The sequence below is a fragment of the Coffea eugenioides genome, chromosome 10 (assembly GCF_003713205.1).
Source record: "Coffea eugenioides isolate CCC68of chromosome 10, Ceug_1.0, whole genome shotgun sequence".
Taxonomy (NCBI): Eukaryota; Viridiplantae; Streptophyta; class Magnoliopsida; order Gentianales; family Rubiaceae; genus Coffea; species Coffea eugenioides.
The window spans coordinates 28,109,581-28,131,104 of NC_040044.1; the positions used below are offsets into that span (position 1 = coordinate 28,109,581).

Genomic DNA, 21,524 nt, shown 5'->3' on the forward strand with positions numbered 1-21,524 from the left:
TGGAAAGGCAGAAAAAAGACTATTATAATAATAATAATGATAAGGATTGCACTACACTACGGAAATTGTTACGGAAATTTTTTGTTAAAAAGAAAATAAAAAAAGTTTTGAGTTATCTGTTTTAATTGATTTTGAATAAACTTGTAAACCGATTATTATCAATTTATTTGACTTTGGGTTAACAAAAGATTAGAGACACGTGGCAACTGTATAAATAAGGGACAGAGGAGATAGAGGGGACAAAAACTACTTTGTGAACAGAGAATTCGAAGCCAATTGAGCATGATGGGTGAATTGTTGGAGACTTGACTTGTGTTTTTTCTATTCTTAGTTTTGAGATGGCATTATCAGTTGGTCTCGTTTCGACAACTGGCAGTTGATGATGTAGAAATGTCAGTATTTTTCTATTCCTAGACTCGTATTTTTTTCTTTATAAGATAACACGTTAAAAGCACCAAAAAGGTGGAAAAAGGTTTTCAGCAGTTTCACTTGTAATTTTCTCTTCTCCTATTTCAGTGACTCCGACCTTTTTCCAAATTCAAAGGAGTGCACAACTTGGATAAAAATAGAGCAGTCAATTCGGCCCAGGAAGCTGGGCTTTTCTAAGCCAGAGCTTAGCCTAAATAAGGCATCCCATTTTTAGTCTAAACCCATTCCAAACAAAGCTCACAAATGTAGGCCCTATCCTAGTTCCTTCATAGATTAAGGACTTTACAAGTTAAGTTCTGTAGAATTCAAATCAGTTTGTGTAATATTGACAACTTTCGTTGTAAGCTCGTACAATTTAGGTGTAAGTTTGAATTTATCAATTCATACAACTAATATCCTTAGCGTGGATCTTGATGATTAGGTGTACATGTGTCACCATAATATACTTATTAAAAGAGAATGCAAGTTAAAGAAAAGATAGATTAAATTGCTACTCTTCAATAGTATTTTTTTCTTCAATAGTATATTAAATTGTTGTACTGGTAAATTAATATGCATCAACATTGGTTGAGTAATATATATAACTCTAGGGAAATTCTCTCAATATTACTATATTGCGATAAGAAATTTCCTTGACAAAGAATTGTTGGCTGAAGGATATTTGTGAAGCCTATTAGATCATTGGCTTTCATAATGATAGAATATAAAGGCTAGTTAGTCTACCTTAAAATCTGCATGGAAGAATTCTTAAAGATAAAGAATAAAGTATTGCCTTTTTGGTAATCTACTGTATAATAGTGAACAATTGCATAACATTAACATCATCAATTGGAATGAGTTTACGAAGAATGCTATAAAATTATATCACGAGCATCAATTGTTTAGCCTAAAATTTGTCCATATTTCATTGACCATTACAAAAATCCAACTTGGCTATATATGCACTTTTCATTATGTATGCACGAAAGCATGGGAGGTAGGAAAAGCAAACGACATAAGATATTCAATAGTTGGAGATAATATTCAAGAAGCAAAAGGTAGATGTACATGAGTACATAGTCAGGAGTTATGATTATTGATGTAATATTTAAAGTTGTCGGCTAAATTGTTAATGATAAATGATTAATAAGAAACTCATTAGTTTATTTGATATTTTACTAATATTTTCAAACTATTGTTGTTATATAGACACTCAATATACCTATGATTACATAAGTTTGTGGAATAATTTGTAAGTCATTCATAAAGTTGGACCTCGAGTTGCTTATAGACTTGCAATAAGTCATGCATAAAATGTATAATTTTAATATATGCATAGACTTGTAGTAAGTTATACACCGTAATACGTGAAAGAAAATTTTCGCCCTAAGAGTATGACTACCATGATTCATAGGTTAATTAATAGTTTCTAATTAAGAAACTATTACTTAATAATTGAATTAGTTGCAGACAAAAGGTTGATGGCCATTCAACAAAATTAAACACCTTGTAATTGATAAAGTGATTTGACCCACGTGATTGATTGGAATTTTTGTATGATTGATTGATATCCCAATTGATTAATGATATTTCATATTTAGTTATAATACAAACTTGGATTTTATTATTCTTTCTAAAGTTTATACCTTAGATTTTGGTTGACTTTTCTATGATTGTGTTGTCTGGATTTCTTGGCTATTTAATGCTATTATTTTGAGTTAGTTATTTAGCATTTTTACTTATCTAATTATGGTTGCCATTAATTGTGATAATCTTAAAATATTAGATTTGCAATGAAAATTGAAATTTAATATTAGTTCAAGGAAGTACACTCGCAAAAGTAAATGTGCATTTTTGTGGCCTTGGTGATTTATTTCATGCAATTTCAAAGAAGAAATAAATTTGTAGTTAATTTCATAGTCACAAATTAGGTATGGATTAGCTATAGGTGTACTTCATTCACTACGAGAGCAGGTTTTACATACATAAGAAAATTACGCCATAATTAGTCGAGGTATTAGTGCTCAATGATTCAAAAATTTGCATATGCATGAGTAGTTAGGGATACTATGACCACTTTCATTTGCTATTTTCTTGCACATTTTAGTTTACTTTTATTTTTTCAATTTATTAATCATCTAAATAATAGAAAAATTTTAGTAGTGTTGGTAAGTGTTCAATCTTTCTTGTGTTTCGATCCATAATACCCTATACTTAATCACGACCTATATACTTGCAAAAAATCACATGTAAAGTGTATTTAGGAATTTATAAATATCATCTTAAATGTGGATTGAGTTTAATTTCGAACACATACCCTAACTTCATCATAGAGATCCCACCCTATGTAAAAGGATACAGACAAGTGGCTAAAGAGAACTTCACTTTAAAAAAGTTAATGGGTGACTTTAGTTTAAAGACCTTCACTTTCATTGCTAGCTTATTATCATAATCTGCTGCTAGCTTGTAGTTGTTGAAAACTTTATAGTCATATTTTGTAGCTAGAGACATTAAATGTCTGTTTGGTCTCTTAAGCGGGTTTGGTCTGGTTGTTACATTTGAAACTTTAGAAATTAGAAATTCTGAATTTACATTTTACCTTCCCCTTTCTTACTTCTTAAATTCCGCTCTCCCATGCTACAAAAATTTGAAAACACGTCAGGTTAGTCTAGGGGTGGCAATTTTCGACACAGCCTGAAAATCTGATACGAATCTAACACGAAATTAATGGGTTTGGATTTAAATTTTGAGAAATCGGGTCAGAATCAGGTCAGACCCGACAAACCCGAAAAAAAAAAGGTCAAAATCGGGTTAAAAACGGGTTGACCCGCTAACCCGATTTTAAAATAAAAATAAAAAAAAATATTAAAAAAAAGTATCTAAAAACTTAATAGTAAATAACTAAATATAATATACCAATTATCACTTATCACTACGCAGAAGCAGAAATCACGCCGGCCCTAAATGTTTCTTCCTCTTTTCAGCTTTTCTCCTCCAAAAATCTAAACGCAAAACCAGATTTAGATCTAGATCTGGCTGATGATGACACTGATACACATAGGACTGATTTGATTACCATAACCAGGTTTGTATTGAATGAGCAGTCCAACTGTCCAAGCACGCAGAATCTCGCGGGGATTTCACTATCTTGCTCAATCACATTGTTTTGCTCAATCTTGCTCAATCCGTAGAGTTCTTTACTTCTTTTCTTTTCTTGAGCATTTTCCCTCTTTTCTAAAAACAGAGGCAAAAAGATGAAACCTTGTGTTTTGTCACTTACATTTTAACTACATTATATAACCGCTTCCACTTTTTCTCTCTTTCTCTAACACATACACACACACACCAGAAAGTCTCTTCGGTAAAATGTTCACCGGAAATCAATTACCGGCCTTTCCAACCTCAAAAAAACATTTATTACGATTTTTCTTGGGTAGTGAAATCTCCTTGCTCAGGCTCTGACCTCAGAAAAACTATGTATAGCAATTATGTATATATGTACATATGTTTAAATTTCTGTTAGTCATCTCTTGATTATTTCTTATTCTACGGTGGCAGAATATTTAATAATTTGGATAGATGATGTATTACATTATTTTTACTCTTATGATGTTTTAATTTAGTTTGGAATTGATTCTATTAAAAATCACAGCCGGTTAATCAGTAAATGAGAATTAAATTTCAGGTCGTTTCGGGTCAACCCGCTTGATCCGCCAACCTGAAACTTTCGGATTCAGTTAGCATACCTGATCCGTCACGGGTTGACGGGTCAAGTTCCGGTCAATAGATTTTCTGACGGGTCGGATTAGGACTCGACCTGCCAACCTAATTTGGACCCAATTGCCACTCCTAGGTTGGTCCATGTAAAAATTTCCGTTTGGTGAATGTAAAGATCTCCATCCTAGTATAATTTACTATAACTCGGAATAAACGTAGGCTTAGTAATCTGGTCTTGCCCACTGAATATATTATTTAGTTCCCTAAATCTTGTTGAATTGTTAAGTCAATTTTTCTTTTTAAGTGCTAAACATTACTTCTAGAGTTGCACACGTTGTCCTTTTTGCGAGCCCAATCTCCTATTTGTGGTACACTCATTATAGGGTAACAAAGCTAAAACAAAAATTCGAGAACTTAATGAGACTGAATATTAGACATTAATGGTACTTATTCTTAAGTTAAGAACACAAAGCTGGATGGAAAAGGAGGAAAGGGATGATAGCAGATTCGTTCTATTCTGCTATCGACAAAGACAGATGATAGATCAAGGGACAAAATTTACAAAAGCTTCAACTAAACAAAATTCCATGAACTCCAATCAGCAAGACTTTCAGCTAACAGGAGTTTGTCGAGGCATACCTTTTCCCCAAACCTATAAGAATACAAAAGATTCAACTAAACAAAATTCCATGAACTCCAATCAGCAAGACTTTCGGCTAACAGGAGTTTGTCGATGCATACCTTTTCCCCAAACCTATAAGAAAACCTCAAAACTCCTTGTGAATTCACAGAACCCTTTTGCACAGGATGACTCACAACAGCACTGCCCCCAACAGGATATGCATAATCAAACAATTCTTTCATGGAGGTATGAACTTCTCCTATGTACCTATCCCCTAGTTTACGTTTACAGTACAGTTTAATGACGAGCATAGTGTTGAAATGTTGTACCATGGACTCATTTATTGTGTACTTCAAAGTGAAATTCCATGCAGGGTTGACCTCGCCATGCTTGTCTGCTGGAGTTCTCCTCTCTGCTTCTTCGCTGCTTCTCCCTATTGAAACCCTCAAGTAAACTTTCATCTTGAAAAATTTTCGAACATGTTCCAAGTCATTTGCTGACAAAAGGGTTATCTCAAATTTTCTGCAGTCCATCTTTTGGAGTTAATTCGCAGAAATTGGAATAACAACAGGCAGAAGAAAGAAGACGCGCTTTATTTTTGGGTTAAGTGGGAGTCCAAGTTATGAAGCATACTCTAACCACCGCAAGTATTGATTTATAGACATAGCATTGTTGACTCGACTATGAGATGAGAAATTCTGAAGCAGTTTCGTCATAAGCCTCTCTTTCTATGAAATCATTCACGTATGGACTAATTTCAGTTTGTACCCCTAAACTTATACCATTTCATTTTGCATCTTAACTTTAATTTATACTTTGCGCCCCAACTTCTTAGATTTGTCTCATTTAATTTCAATCAATAACAACGTTAACAAAAACAAACTGAACAGAGCATCATATACACAATGTATATCTTAGTCACAAGAATAGTTTTTTTTTTTTTACCAAGCAAGTTAAGACTTTTGTGGTAATAAACTAACCCGAATCCCGTGAGAACCCCAAAAGCCGGTATCTCTTGAGGTCTCACAGGGAACTAATATACTACCCCAATCCCCCTAACAACCCCGATGTGGGACTGAACCCCCAAACAGGGCAGCTGCTACTAGTCACAAGAATAGATAGTAGTGTATTTACCATCATCTCACAATTCCTATTTATCATACAAAAAGCACATTTTGTGCATAATCCTCTATTTCATTAATTTTCCTAGCGTTGTTATCGATTGGATTTAAGTTGGAAACGTTAAACTTTAAAGCATTCAAAATTAAAACTTAATATATAACGTGAGAATGGAGCACAAGTTTGGATAGTACAAAGTAGAATTAGTCCTCCATGTATTGACTAGTAAAAATTGAATAAAGGACAAACAGGAGTTTATACGCTAAACGTTTTCATCAGCCTCAGTATGTCTTTTTGAGTAGTATTGTTAAAGTACTAATCATTTCATTACTTTCTCTTTGGTTGTGGTTGACGCAAAAAACTTCTGCGCAGTTTCATCATTTAGCTAATTTTCTGTGAATCTCATCTATTGAGCAATAAAAATTGACTGAAGTCAACCATGAAAATTCAGTAGATGCTATAAAATATTAAATCCGTTTTGGTAGAAGGTTGGAGGTCGGAATCTTAGTCCCCACATATTAGAATTTAATGGTTTGAACCATTCAACTCAAGAATTTTTTACTTTGTCCATATCCTGGCTAGAAGCTGAAGGGCCTTAGATGTTTAATAAGGATTGGGGCATCTACAACCCAGAAAAGACGACTAAGTTTGGTCAACCGTGAAATGTTTTCTACCCAATACAATTCATATACGAAACCTGCTCTGACATTGCGTGATACAATGAACTCTCGTTACATTTTGAACAACAAAAAAAATTTCTACATCAATGTCTCACCAACCAAGCTATCTTTAAGTTTTTTTCTTTTCAATAGTTGTGACAAGCACTTTGTCGCGCAGAAATTTCAGCTTTCAGCAACTAAGAATTTATGTATGTCAATTTCATTTAACGGTTTTCATTGAAGCCTTTCGATTGACTTCTTTGAAAAGAAAAAAAAAAGTCTATCATTTGAAACTAGAACGCCAATCTAACTACGTGCAAGGACAAATAGAATTTTGGGATCCTAAGTGTCACAAGTACAATAGCAAGGATGAAAGAAAACTAATGGGCCTATTTGACAAACAAGTTTTTTGCCAAATTTATCTGCTACAAGTTTTTTAACAACTTTAACTACAGTAACATTAAAAAACTTCTCGAAATTTTTAAAATATACATTTCAAAATATTCAAAAATTTATACATTTAAAAATTTTTTTAATAATTTTTATAATAAATTACAGTAAAATTTTAGACAAGCATATAGAAAACTAATTTTCCAAACGAAGCCAATGTTTAGCCTCGTCAACCTGCAAATGATCAATTCAAAAGGTTTATACCTTTCTTGACCTTTCGCCTAAGATTAAGTGTAGTGTAGCATCTGTTCTTATCGGTTTAATAATTGAAACGTGGGCCAATATTAGATGAATTTTTCTGGACAGAAGGCCCATGACAGTAGCCTACTACCGGGGCTTTCGAGCGTCGTCCAAGCGTTGCACTGCTACGATGGCCTGGCACACCCCAGCAAACAAAAAAAAAAAAAAAATCTTAGAAAGTTATTTTTTCTTGAAGTATGATAATTATTCGAATAAAAAACATTATTCAATGACTCCTTAGGCTATCGGCCACCACAAAAGATCTAAGTTTTTATAAGGTTGAAAGTTAAGATTCAAATTGTACCTCCCATCACTTTTGTCACATACATATGGTTTCTCCAAATTCATTAAATGTATATAGTGTATCCGTTTTGTTCAATGGTAGTTTAATCCCCGTCATTCTCCAATGATCAAGTTGGGGCTCCTTAGTATAGGCTAGGTTCAGTCCAATTTAGTTCCTTTCTAATAGATTCTCTCTCCATTTCTCCTACAATACACATCTAGATGCATGACACATGTCTTCATCTTTTAACAAGAGTTAGGATTAGTCAAATTTAAAATAATCATGTCCTTTTCGAATAAACATTTCTTCATTTATTAATAAGGATTAGAATTAGTCAAATTTAAAATGATCATGTCCTTTTCTTGTAAATGAAAACACGTGTCATGTATTTAGATATGCATTGTGGGAGGATTAGAATTAGTTAAATTAAGTTCAATCCTGGTTGGTTCCCAATGGCCTCGTTGGGCCTCCTAGAATAGGTTAGAGTAGGAGTAAAACAGATATTTCCAATTAACCAAATAAAAAAAAAAGAGTATCATTTTGTAATATTTTGTCAATTTTCTTTTTTTTTTTTGGTTCAAGAATCAAAAAATTTATTAAAGCAATTGTTAATAGCCAATTAATTTTATGCTTGGTTAGCAAGTCAACTAGCTTTATCTATATTGCAAAATCAAAACTTTCTGTTCTTAGAAAAGCTTTTATTGGGATTCAAATGCAGAATCAAACACAATGCATTGTGATATGAAGAATTCAACAATTTATTAAATTCAAGAGTAAAAAAAATGCACATGAAATGAGTGAAACACGAATTAACACATAATGCGACTTAATTATCAGACATGCATTCATGGAAAGAAAAACCACTTCTTCAATATCACGATATCACGAAAAGACAATTATGAAACTTCTATATAACGCAAAAACTTGCATTTCCTTTGTCACTTTTCTCTTTTCTTGTTTTTCCCCTTTTTCACTTTCCAAAACGGTACATTAAATCATAATTAAATGATTTAATTGCGTGTTTTAACTTTGACCAAAAAAAATTGCGTGTTTCAATGGCATTCAACTTTCAGGCAGTATGAAAAGAATTGAAATCTTAATAGTCAAGCAGCAACTGAAGATGCATAATACCCAATTTCGTGCACGGCTACTGCAGGTAACATGCATGGTCAATTTTGTCTACATTTGAGGTAGAAAATTGTAAATTTGTCCCTTCTACTGTCCTAACATTTTGGAATTTCTGATTATTTTCAACGAATATTTGCTATCAAAATTATTTCTATGCTTCTTGGAACTTCTGGGGCGTGGTACGTGGACTAAAGTTTCATGATGTTTGTATGAATTTCAATTCTATGGTTTGCTTCCTTTTTTTCTTTTTCAAGCCAATGTAGATGGTTTCAAATTAAGAGCTTAATACATTATTTCGAAATGATTCTTTCAATAACAAAAATTTTGAACCTGAAACAAATTTGAAATAAAGAAACATCAGTGGTTATGTTATCATTTTCAGGTACCAATTAAAGAAAGGGTTAATAATGCTTTGCCCCTATGAACTTAGTGGGTTGTCCTATTTTACCCCCTTCAACCTAAAATATATACACTTTACCCCCATGAAGAGTGCTCAAAGTTAGAAACTAAAAAAAATTGTGTGTAATGGCATTATTGCCTTTTTATTTATGAAATTATCTAAAACTTAATATTATTTCTTTTCATTGTTAAAAAATATATATCTTTTTTGTTGTATCAACTATACAACAATCTCAAAAAAAAAAAACTAAAATAAACCTTATATTTAGCTTATATCCTTAAAATTTTTCATGGTAGGCTAGTATTTACTTTTATATATGTTTTGTTCAATTTAATATACTTTAAGTCAAACAAAAAGGATAAATAACATAGTATTAAAATAAATATAATTGCTAAATTTCCTTTTGAAAAAGAGGTAATACTAAACTTGTTTTTTTAGAAAAGTATTTTGTTATTATTTAGTTTACGTGAACTTTTAGACTAATAATTTTTTCATTTTTCGTTGTTATATTTATAGTTTACTATTATTACCTTTTATTTTTTAAAAAATGAAATTTGATTTAATCTCCATTTTCCTTCTTTAATTTTAAAAATAAAGCATATCAACCATTTTTGACAAACTTGATTAAGAACTTAATATTGGACTAATTTGATAAGTAAAAATGACAATAATATTAGTCTAAAAGTTTAAATAAATTATAATAATAAAAACTGCTTTAAAAATGAGTTTAGTTGATGTGGACATCAAGGTCATGATGGACTCAAGGGTCCAAGAACCAGCTCATTTCAAGTTCAAGTTCAAATTCAAACTCAAGAGCTTGTTGGATAAGCCGTTCAAGTTGATAAGTGCACATTTTGTGTGTTTTTAATGTGTTTTATTATTTAGTTTTAGTGTGTTTTTATCTATTTTTATAGCTAATTAACTAAGATTCTAGTGAAAATATGCTTTTTATGGTCTAAGTGGTAAAAATTGCATTTCTATGGACTAAAGTGGTGAAAACTTCATATTTTCATAGGTTTAAGGATTCAATCATCAAGTGGAGTAACTTGAGAAGATAATTGGATGAATTTTGATGATTAGAGGTGACTTGAAAAAGACATGAAGTGCAAAATACTAAAAAAAACAAATGCAATCAAGCTCTAAAGAAAGGGAGTTTTCCAACTTTGATATCTGTTGATATTTCGGCTATATATTGAGTTACAAGTATCAGATTGAGATGATTCTTGAGTCATTTTGAAGCTAACACATAGCTCTACATTTGTTATGGAGACTTCAAAGTCCAGTTTAGTCATTGTCATTGTCAAAATGTTGAAATACAGAAGTGTATTTTCATTGTCAAAAGCTGAAACAAAGTTCTAACTAGTCAAGGGTAGTTTGGTCATCTATCTGTCTACAGAGCTCCAAATTAGATGATTCTAGATGCATTCGAAAGCTAACTCAAAAGGCTACAATTTCGTGTTTTGTACAAGAGCTAGTTCAGCCTCCATCAGTGAGAAAATATCAATTGAAGCGGTACTAAAGTCACAGAAGTGAAAACATGAGCTCAAGAAAACGTGGCATCAGGTCACATATTCATGAGGTCATGTATCCTCCTCTGTTTTTCTGCAACTTATTCATCAACTTGCCATACTTTCATACAACTTTTTCAACTCAATTCCAGCTAATAATTTCGGCTGTATCTGATGAAGAAGAATGTGGAAATTTGGAGAAACAACTTTTGGAGATTTCAAGAGCCAACTTTGACAACTAGAAACAACTCATTTGGGGATTGAATCTCTCTATAAATAGAAGCCTTGGAGAACATTTTGAGAAGGCTGGAGAAACTCCACAAAAATATAGTTTTCACTAGTTTTTCTTAGTTCATTAATATAGTATAGTTAAAGTAGTTCATCCTTCTTGTATTTGTAGTTAGATTTGGATGAAGAATTGAGGAGCAAAGATGGAGAATTTGAAACTCATGTGACAAGGGTGACTTCTCTCCTATCACTTTCTCTTTTGTATTTAAGTTCATGTTTAGCTATAATACAAGTTTGGATCTTGTTTTCATCTTTTTCATGTTTAGTTAAAGTTTATGCATAGAGTTATGGATGAACTTTCTATCTTGTTAGTGATATTTACTTGGTTATTTGATGATGTTATTTTGCGCAAGTTATTTATCACTTTTGCTTATCTAATCATGATTAACCGCCCATTAGTTGTGATAATCTTAAGATTTTAAGTTTGTAATAAGAATTGAAAGTTAACACTAGTTCAAGAAAGTAATAAATTTAGGGAGTTCACTCACGAGTGTAGAGGAGCACCTATGTGACTTTGGTGACTTGTTTCATGTAATTTCATAGAGGTAATTAACTTGTAACTAATTTCATAATCACGAGAGTAGATATGGCTTAGATACAAGTATAGTAGAATCACTATGAGAGTAGGTTTTATATACATTCAGAAATTACGTTATAACTAACTAAAATAATAGCATTCATTTAACCGGTAATTTCATTTGCAAAAGTAGTAAGGAATTCCATACCTCTAGGAGCTTTATATTGTTATTTTTATTACTTTTATCTTATGTTTATAGTGTAGAGTTAATTTCTTGCACTTGTGATAGTCTAAATAATAAAGGAGTTCGAAAACCATCAGTAATTGACAATCTTCTCTGTGGGTTCGACCCTTAATATTCGATACTCAATCTCGACTCGTATAGTTGCGAAAAATCGTGTGTGGGGTATTTAGCATTTTATAAATTTAAAACTTGACTGTGGATGAGTTAATTGATATGTGTATATGCCGCACTCCTCACAAGTCAAAGGAAACTCGTGCTAAATGGATTAAGGAGCTTGAAAGACGTTGGCATAGCTCGAGAAAGAATAAAGTTGATTATTGCCATATTTTGTACTTGTTAGTTCATCTATTCTTGTTTTAACACTTGTGAATGCTTGATCACCATTTGCAAACCATAATAGTTGCTAATATATGAAAGTAGATAACAAGGATAGAAATGGAATAAGTGAAACCTAAGGAGTAGGCACATGTTAGAGCAGTTATTTAGCATATTTTGCACTATTATTATATCCTAATTTTGGCTACTCATGGTGCTAAGAATTGGAAATTTGCTTATATTTCATATTTGTGTAAATTGTAGGTGGTTGGTGTTAAAAGTAATCTTTTGAGGCAAATTTCTAGAAGACCTTTTATTTTAGGACATGCCCACGCCAGAAATTGTAAATGACTCTCCAAAAGCCGGACCCGCAGGCTTGGTGACAGCAGGAGAACTAATTAAGGAACCAGGTCCACGTGCACCGGATGCGTGGGATTAAAACCCCAAAAAGGAAAAGCTTTGCTTCAGACTCTTTGTTGAATTCTACTGCGGTGGCTATAAAAGGCAAAAGAAAGCCAGATTCACGGACGAAAAGAATTAGATTAGCTTTTCGTTTTCTTTTTCCTCTCTGTCAGAGATTGAAGACTTTTCTCTTGCTTTTTAGACTCTGTACGATTCAACGAGTGCTTTTCTTTTACTTTTTGCTTTGGCACGAACCCCAACGGAGAGAATGACTTCTGCAATTTTGCATGAAATTTCCTCCATGAAGATGAAATAACTCATTTTTCTAGTCAAGGGTTAATTTGAAGACGCGGTTCCAAATATCTGTGAGATCGAATTATTTTACTTATTTCTTTTATTCATTGGTATTCGTACGTTTTCTGGTTTAATTGCTTATGATTGTTTTGTTATTTGAATATCAAGGGCCCGATATTTGAATTAACCTAATAATCTACTGTCATATTAATTGATTGAATCCGTAATTATTCAATTGATTAATACCAGTGACGACTAGCGTGATTGATTTTTTGTTAGGGAAACGTATGATCTAATTTAAACAAACTCTCGTAACGTGTTTGTTAGTTAGGGTTGGGCTTTTCTAATTATTAATGCAATCGAGAAATTAAATCCTACGGTCATACCTCGGGTTGTTTCTTGGTTAGAGAAATAGTCAACGGTCGTACCTTGGCTATCGATAAAGTAAGAAAAAGTTGGTTATCAGAGCTTGTTGATGGTTATAACCAATCTAGTAATGAGTAATTGAATTATCTTTGCATCGATGATCAGTTGAATGGACCGTGTCTGAAAAGTTGCACCTTTGGCTAGAACCGTATTGGCTATTGATTAATTCTTGTTTAATTCTATCAGTAGTTTCATTAGTTAGTTAATTAATTATTTTATATTCTCCAAAAATCCCCCATACTTCGGACTCTGGAGGAAACAAATTATCCCCAATCCCTGTGAATTTGACCAAACTCACCGCTATATACAAAATTTGTATTTTTCTTGAGTAGGTAATTATTATTGTACAGGCTCGGCACCTGTCAATTTTTGGCGCTGTTGCCGGGGACTGGTGCCTGATTAATTTGTTTCTTTTTGAGTTCTTTATTTTTTCTTTTCATTTTCTTTATTTTTCTCTTAATTTTTTTATATATAGTTTATGGCTGCTAACATTCCGTATTTTGGTGATAGACTAAATTTTATTTCTTGAAGGGGTTATAAGACTCATGCTTTTTCTAATGATCAGTGGGTTGTTGCAAATTGTGAAAGTTATTTTATCTCAGATCATTCAGCCGACATGTGCCCTGCATTGCAAGATGGTCTAAGTGCTCCATTAGATACTATTGGAAATTTTTCGCCTCAATATCAAACGTGGTATGACCCTTATTCAAACGGGTATGATCAAGGATGGTGGGATGATTCCAATTTTAATTTTGAACAAAGGCCAATAGATTTTCAACAGCTAGAGTCTCAAGAACCGTCACCCATGTCAGGTATGTCTCTTGAAGAAATAGTTGAATCACTAGCTAGTAACACATATCTACTTCAACAGGAGACACATCAACTTCAGCAGGAGACACATCTACTACAACAGGTGACAATGAATTTTCATCAGGAGACACAAGTGAGCATGCGTAACCTGGCAGATCAAATGGATCAATTGACATCTAGGATAACGCAATTGACTTCTCGAATGAGTGAAGAATTGCCCTCAGCGACTATTATCGACCATGAAGAAGATGAGGATGTAATTATCTTGACAAACGACATGGAACTACAAGAGTCTCATGAAGAAGAATCTAAAGATGCAGTTGAAAAGGGAATTGAAGTACAAGAAAAGGAACCCCAATATCAAATTGTTCAAGTGGATGAATCCAGTGAACAATCTCTAAATGCGGTGACATCTTCTCCATCCCTTAATCAATATTTCCTAACTATAATTCTTTAATTCCTGTTGGTGAGATTGATTTTATCATACCAGACGATTTTGAGTTTCATGACAGGAATAAGTTAAGAGTTGCGATGGCAAAATATCTCGAACCAGTAAATGCTCGTGATGGGGGAGTGAGTGAAGATTTAAGGTCATTACTTGTTTGTTTGGCGACATCTACTAGTCCATGGAGGACCGTAGTTCGTGTGCTCAAGAATTACTCTATTTACAAGGGCTATCAGGATTATATAGAAGATGAAGCATCGAAACGAGCTATACGATTTTATCCTCCATGAATAAACATGGTGATATCTAGCCAAAGACATTAAAGAAATGCGCTACTTGGGAGGCAACCCAAGGCCTTTGTTTTAGTTTCCTTATATTTTTGAAATTTTTGTTAAGTGTTAGTGTCATTTAGTGGGTTATTATTTTGTGGCAGGAAGCTGACAGTTAGACATGCCCACTCTAGTTGGTCATGCCTAAGGAATGAAGCTTTGGAATTGACGATCAGAAGACTATAGCTTCCAAGGCGTGCCCACGCCTTCCAGCCTTTGAGCCAACGAAAGTCAAAGATTGACCAGGACCCTCTCTAATCCCACTTTCTACTTTTCTCTTTTCTTGTCTTGTATGGTCTTGTCAATTTCCATTGTCTCAGCTTTTACTTTTCAATCTTCTTTGTTTTGTCTTAGTCCCAGGATTCCCCCTTGTCCACCGCCGCTAGAAACTCTCTCTCTCATCAGACAGTTTTCTTTGCTCACATTGGATTCCAGCCACCTCACCCTCCTCGACCTTAGTGTCTCGCTGCACCCTCTCAGTGGTCAGGAAAGTTTCTCTCCTTTTCTCCTTATACTTCATTCATCTTTTCTACATTGAGGGCAATGTAGGTATTAGGTGTGGGGGATGGCTTCCATTATTATCTCCTTTTGCTTTGCTTTTAAAAAAAAAAAAGAGAAACACAAAAAAAAGAGGAGGAGAATGAAAAAAAAGAAAGAAAAAAGAAAAGAAAAAAAGTGTAGTTAGTTGACTTCTCTAGTCCTACATTTGTTAACTGCTAGAGCATGTTGCTATAATAGATTGCACAATCAAGGTGCACGGGTATGTGGTTATATATGCTAGCTATGCATTTTGTTTCTCCTTGACAATAGTGTTGAATGTTGAATATGCTGGACGTGACCCATTCTTGAAACTTTTGGGAACTTTTGAGCCTTATATGAGCACATTATTCTTATTTGCTCTATTTTTGTTTCATTGAGTGGGTATCATGCATGGTATCGGCATTCTAGAACTTGCTATTTTGTACATGTCGAGACCACATTTTGTTGAATTGGATGCATTTGAAATGATAAGGGCATTTAGGATTTAACCTCCTTTAACTTTCTAAAAATCATGCATTCATCTTGTCTTCCAATAGTGAACCAATTTGAGCTTTTATCCTTCGCTTTTGGTTGTTAGCCATATTTGATAACCCATGACCTTTTTTTAGATTTTCTTGTTCAACCTTATGTCATAAAGAGATGTCTGAAATTCATTACTTATACAAGGCAAATAAATCTGGGGTCACAAGTGTTGTTAGAGTAGAATCTGTATGATGCTATCTTTGTGTATCTGGAACAAAAAGGGGAGAAATTGACAATAAGCTGCTGATCAGAAGACTCTGTTTTGCAGGGCGTGCCCACGCCTTGCAAGACGTTTTCCTCCAAAAAAAAATGAAGGAAAAAAAAAAGAAAGAAAAAAAAAAGAAAAAAAGAGAGAGGGGCTCGTGACCAGAAGACTCCAGCCTACAAGGCGTGCCCACGCCTTGCAAGCTGCCTGTTAAAAAAAAAAAAAAAAATTTGCTGCACTTGCACAGTGTGTACAACAGGTGAAACTGTCTTGTTTGTGGAATTCCTCCGGTGAAGCATTGTGGTTATGTGGTGGATACAAGACATTCTCTTGACGCACTACACCTATCTATGCCTTCCTATCCCGTCTTTTACCTAAACCCTATTTCAACCCTAACAAAGTCCCTTTGATTTATGTATCCAATTCACTTTTGAGTGGTAGAGATGTGATAAATGTGCAAACTTATGGTAATGTTATTCCGTGATGTTGATTTGAGCGTTTCTAGTATTCATACATTTTCTTTGAATTACCACCTGTCCGGTGTGTTCTAATTTTGACAATATTGTCAGGAATGCGGGATGTTTGTGCTAGTATAGATGACTGTGAAACCGTTGCTATCTTGATTGTGCTTCTGAGCTCTGAAATGCTTGAGGGCAAACATTGTATAGGTGTGGGGGGATTTGATAGAGCAGTTATTTAGCATATTTTGCACTATTATTACATCCTAATTTTGGCTACTAATGGTGCTAAGAATTGGGAATTTGCTTATATTTCATATTTGTGTAAATTGTAGGTGGTTGGTGTTAAAAGTAATTTTTTGAGGTAAATTTCTAGAAGACCCTTTATTTCAGGACATGCCCACGCCAGAAATTGTAGAGGCCTCCCCAAAAGCCGGACCCGCAGGCTTGGTAACAGCAGGAGAACTAATTAAGGAATCAGGTCCACGTGCACCGGATGCGTGGGATTAAAATCCCAAAAAGGAAAAGCTTTGCTTCAGACTCTTTGTGGAATTCTACTGCGGTGGCTATAAAAGGCAAAAGAAAGCCAGATTCACGGATGAAAAGAATTAGATTAGCTTTTCGTTTTCTTTTTCCTCTCTGTTAGAGATTGAAGACTTTTCTCTTGCTTTTTAGACTCTGTACGATTCGGCGAGTGCTTTTCTTTTACTTTTTGCTTCGGCACGAACCCCAACGGAGAGAATGACTTCTGCAATTTTGCATGGAATTTCCTCCATGAAGATGAAATAACTCCTTTTTCTAGTCAAGGGTTAATTTGAAGACGCGGTTCCAAATATCTGTGAGATCGAATTATTTTACTTATTTCTTTTATTCATTGGTATTCGTACGTTTTCTGGTTTAATTGCTTATGATTGTTTTGTTATTTGAATATCAAGGGCCCGATATTTGAATTAACCTAATAATCTACTGTCATATTAATTGATTGAATCCGTAATTGTTCAATTGATTAATACCAGTGACGACTAGCGTGATTGGTTTCATGTTAAGGAAACGTATGATCTAATTTAAACAAACCCTCGTAGCGTGTTTGTTGGTTAGGGTTGGGCTTTTCTAATTATTAATGCAATCGAGGAATTAAATCCTACGGTCGTACCTCGGGTTGTTTCTTGGTTAGAGAAATAGTCAACGGTCGTACCTTGACTATCGATAAAGTAAGGAAAAGTTGGTTATCAGAGTTTGTTGATGGCTATAACCAATCTAGTAATGAGTAATTGAATTATCTTTGCATCGATGATCAGTTGAATGGACCATGTCTGAAAAGTTGCACCTTTGGCTAGAACTGTATTGGCTATTGATTGATTCTTGTTTAATTCCATCAGTAGTTTCATTAGTTAGTTAATTAATTATTTTATATTCTCCAAAAATCCCCCATACTTCGGACTCTGGAGGAAACAAATTATCCCCAATCCCTGTGGATTCGACCCTACTCACCGCTATATACAAAATCTGTATTTTTCTTGAGTAGATAATTATTATTGCATAGGCTCGACACCTGTCAGCACACAAAAGTAATAGTACACTTAGGTGGATCTTGATATTTCTAAATCTAGATTAAGTTTTCACTTATGATTTCACCATGAAGGTAGGAAAATTGTAGTGTTGACTAGATTCGTTCATTGGCGAGAGTAAGTTCTGATGGTTTGAGTGAAATGCATCCATAGCAAGAAAAATGCATTAGTGATAATTGGCTAATTCATCTATGGTTAGGTATATTTAGTGGATTCTATACCCTAAAATATTTGTGTTTAGTGAATTTCTTCAAGTTGTTAATTTTCTTTGCATTGCTTTGGCATTGTGGTTTTTACTTAATTAAAATTCTTGATTAGTTTAAATACCAGATTGAATTAGAAGCCTTAGTAGTTGGATGTGATTAGCTTGTGGAATGGATCCTAACTCCCTGATACTACAAGTCACAACCTGTATACTTGTAATAAATGAGGTAATTAGGTTAAAATTTAGAACGTAAGTTAAAATCTCACCACTCATGCTTCGGTGGCTCCTATATTTTTTTTCCAAATTTAAAGAACTTCACAACTTACATAAAAGGGAAAATGACCGGTTTCATCCCTTACATTTCACAAAAATATTCTTTTCGTCCCTCACTTTTAAAACGAAGCAATTTGGTCCCTGACATTTAAAATTAAACCTATTACATTCTTGAACCCAATTATCAATCTGAATCAAACCATCTATCAACTTAATTACAAATTTTGGGGGGTATAATTTGTAGATCACTTGACTAACTCAACTTGATATTCAAGTGAAGTTTAATGAACCCAAAAATAAAAAATTATAACATCTAAAAGAAGAATTAATCTTTCTTACAATGTCATTGTATATACTAATGGGTTTATGTACCTGCCACACCATTTCAATTTAAATTTAAACGCCACATTTTGTATTTGTGATATACATCTAGACTCGCAAGCGTATATACTAACGGTACATGAAAAGATTTACCAAAAAAAAAAACTCTATTATTTCAAGACAAAGAATGACCTTTTATGATCTTATACTTTTTATTTTTTTTGGTTCAATAAATGTCATGTGAATATGATGGAGTTGACGGAATGATCTATCAATTCTATCTCCGAAATTTATCACTGGGTTATTGGATGGTTTGATTTAGATTGATAATTAGATTCAGGGATGTAATATGTTTAATTTTTAAATGTCAGGGACCAAATTGCTTCGTTTTAAAAGTGAGGGACGAAAAGAATATTTTTGTGAAATGTAAGGGATGAAACATGTCATTTTCCCTACATAAAAATAGGGCAGTCAATTGGGCTTAATGAGCTGGACTTTTCTAATCTCAATCTCAACTTCAAACAAAATACCACATTTTTAGTTGAAGCCCATCCTATATAGAGTTCACATAGCCTTGGGCTGATCGAGCCAGCCCAAATTATTTAATTGTAGATATGTTTATAGAATTAGTCTAGTTTTTAATAGTTATTATAGTAAAATAAAAGAAATAAGTTAAAATAGTTTTTTTTTTACTTTTTATTTTTTTTTTTTGACAAGGAAGGGGTGGAATTGAATAAGTGAAGAGAAAGAAGGGGAATTTGAATCTAGAACTTCTAAATTCTAGGATCTCAACTTTTAGTTATTATAAAGCTCATAAAGTTCATAGAAGGATACAATCAACTTATGATTGTTGGGAACTTTCACTCCTCTATATTTGAAATTGGAAATGTTAACAGAACTTTTTTAAGTTTTGTATTATGTGAATTAGACAACAAAAAAAAACCTATTGTTCATTAAATTTACCACCATTTCTTTTTGTGAAGTTGTTATTAAAACGAAGATTAGGGGCATTATATCATATTGCATGAATACAAGAAAAAGTCAAAAGAATGTCATGAAAACTGTATTAATCATATTTTGTAGCTAGGGACAAATATCAGTTTGGTCAATGTAAACATTTCCATCAATATAATTCACTACAAACTTGGAATAAAGATAGGGTCACTAATCTGGTCTTGCCCACTGAATATATTCTTTAATTCACTTAATCTTGTTCTCAGTCAAGTTTTCTTGTTAAGTGTTAAACATTACTCCTAGAGTTGTACCTGCTGTGATTTTGCGAGCCCGATCTCCAACACTCATTACACTATTAACAACGATAATACAAAAAAAAGATAATATAAAATTCGAAAACTTAATGAAACCGAATATTAGCTTGTCTTGGACAGTAATGGTTGTTCTTAAATTACAGTACACAACCGGATGGAAAAGGGGGAAAGACATGATAGCTAATGTAGTTCTATTCTACCATCCACATAAAGATAGATGATAGATCAAGCTGGACTAACTACATAGCCAAGCGACAAAATTTACAATAGATTCTTAATTTTGATACAAAAGAAGTGTGTACATTTTTTTTAAAATTTATTTCAATAGGAGAGGGGTAGAATTTAAGAAGTGAGAAGGGGTAGGATGATTAGAATTTAGAACCTCTAATTTTTGGAACCTTTAAATTTAGCCATTAGGCCAAGGAGTGTGTACAGTTTTACCGCAAACAAAACTCCACTCCTTCCTCTTTTGGCACATTTATTGTTTACATGAACTCCAATCAGCAAGACTTTCAGCTATTAGGGGCTTGTCTATGAAAACTTTTTCCCCAAATCTATAAGAAAACCTCAAAACTCCTTGTGAATTCACAGAACCCTTTTGCACAGGATAACTCACAACAGCACTGCCCCCAAGAGGATATGCATAATCAAACAAATCTTTCATGGATGTATGAACTTCTCCTATGTACCTATCCCCTAGTTTACGTTTACAGTACAGTTTAATGACGAGCATAGTGTTGAAATGTTGTACCATGGACTCATTTATTGTGTACTTCAAAGTGAAATTCCATGCAGGGTTGACCTCACCATGCTTGTCTGCTGGAGTTCTCCTCTCTGCTTCTTCGCTGCTGCTCCCTATTGAAACCCTCAAGTAAACTTTCATCTTGAAAAATTTTCGAACATCTTCTAAGTCATTTGCTGACAAAAGGGTTATCTCAAATTTTCTGCAGTCCATCTTTTGGAGTTAATTCGCAGAAATTGGAATAACAGCAGGCAGAAGAAAGAAGAAGAATATTCTAAGTTATGAAGTATATTCTAACCACCGCAAATAATGATTGATTTATAAGCATGGCATGACTTGGCTATGAGATAAGAAATTTTGAGGCAGTTTCGTCATAAGCTCTCTTTCTATAAAATTACTCACATATGGACTAATTTCGCTTTGTACCCTCAAATTTGTAATCCTTTTTTACTTTACATCCTAAAATTTTATTTTTAATATTTTACACACTAACCTCTCAAGTTTTTCCTACATAAGCCTAATCAACAATAGGATTTAATAAAAACTAACTGAATAGAGCACCATATGCACAACATATATCTTAACCATTGTAATAGGTAGTACTCCTCCAACTCATTGTTAATGTCATTTTTCACCTTTTTTATTGTCATAAAATTAGAGTCTTGCTAAAATTTTTCCCTTCCACGGTTCCATTCTTACCCTCATAGAGCATATGTAAAAAAGTCTCAAGAAATTTAGTAGGACCCACTATTTATTCCCAGAAGCTGAAAGAGTGTGCAAAACAACTCCCACTTTATAAGGCTAATATTGGTGCGTGT

The 21,524-nt window shown here is 33.5% G+C and overlaps 2 protein-coding genes and 1 non-coding gene across 3 annotated transcripts; 1 reads left to right on the forward strand and 2 right to left on the reverse strand.

Annotated features, from left to right (window-relative positions):
- Positions 1-4,555: 4,555 nt before the first annotated feature.
- LOC113749911 (protein SRC2-like) lies at positions 4,556-5,396 on the reverse strand. Its single transcript, XM_027293788.1, has 2 exons — positions 4,867-5,396; positions 4,556-4,777 (listed from the first exon to the last, which is right to left on the reverse strand). Exons 1-2 carry the CDS (start codon positions 5,278-5,280, stop codon positions 4,736-4,738), a joined length of 456 nt encoding a protein of 151 aa, XP_027149589.1. The 5' UTR covers positions 5,281-5,396; the 3' UTR covers positions 4,556-4,735.
- A 1,779-nt stretch (positions 5,397-7,175) lies between these two features.
- Positions 7,176-7,364, forward strand: LOC113750961. The gene has a single exon (XR_003464726.1). It is a non-coding gene; the product is annotated as a U2 spliceosomal RNA (small nuclear RNA).
- Positions 7,365-13,865: 6,501 nt separating this feature from the next.
- On the reverse strand, positions 13,866-20,919 carry LOC113750614 (protein SRC2-like). Its single transcript, XM_027294572.1, has 2 exons — positions 20,454-20,919; positions 13,866-13,978 (listed from the first exon to the last, which is right to left on the reverse strand). The coding sequence occupies exons 1-2, from the start codon at positions 20,917-20,919 to the stop codon at positions 13,866-13,868; spliced, it is 579 nt and encodes a 192-aa protein (XP_027150373.1).
- Positions 20,920-21,524: the final 605 nt, after the last annotated feature.

What these genes read in the sequence shown, in the direction of transcription:
- LOC113749911 (XM_027293788.1), bottom strand. Translation starts at nt 5,280, where the DNA reads ATGGACTGCAGAAAATTTGAGATAACCCTTTTGTCAGCAAATGACTTG. An exon ending in CTTATAGGTTTGGGGAAAAG is followed by an intron (nt 4,778 to 4,866) that starts GTATGCATCGAC and finishes GTATTCTTATAG; the next exon opens with GTTTGGGGAAAAGGTATGCC.
- LOC113750614 (XM_027294572.1), bottom strand. Translation starts at nt 20,919, where the DNA reads ATGGACTGCAGAAAATTTGAGATAACCCTTTTGTCAGCAAATGACTTA. An exon ending in TCTTGCTGATTGGAGTTCAT is followed by an intron (nt 13,979 to 20,453) that starts GTAAACAATAAA and finishes TTGATCTGCCAG; the next exon opens with GTTACGCATGCTCACTTGTG.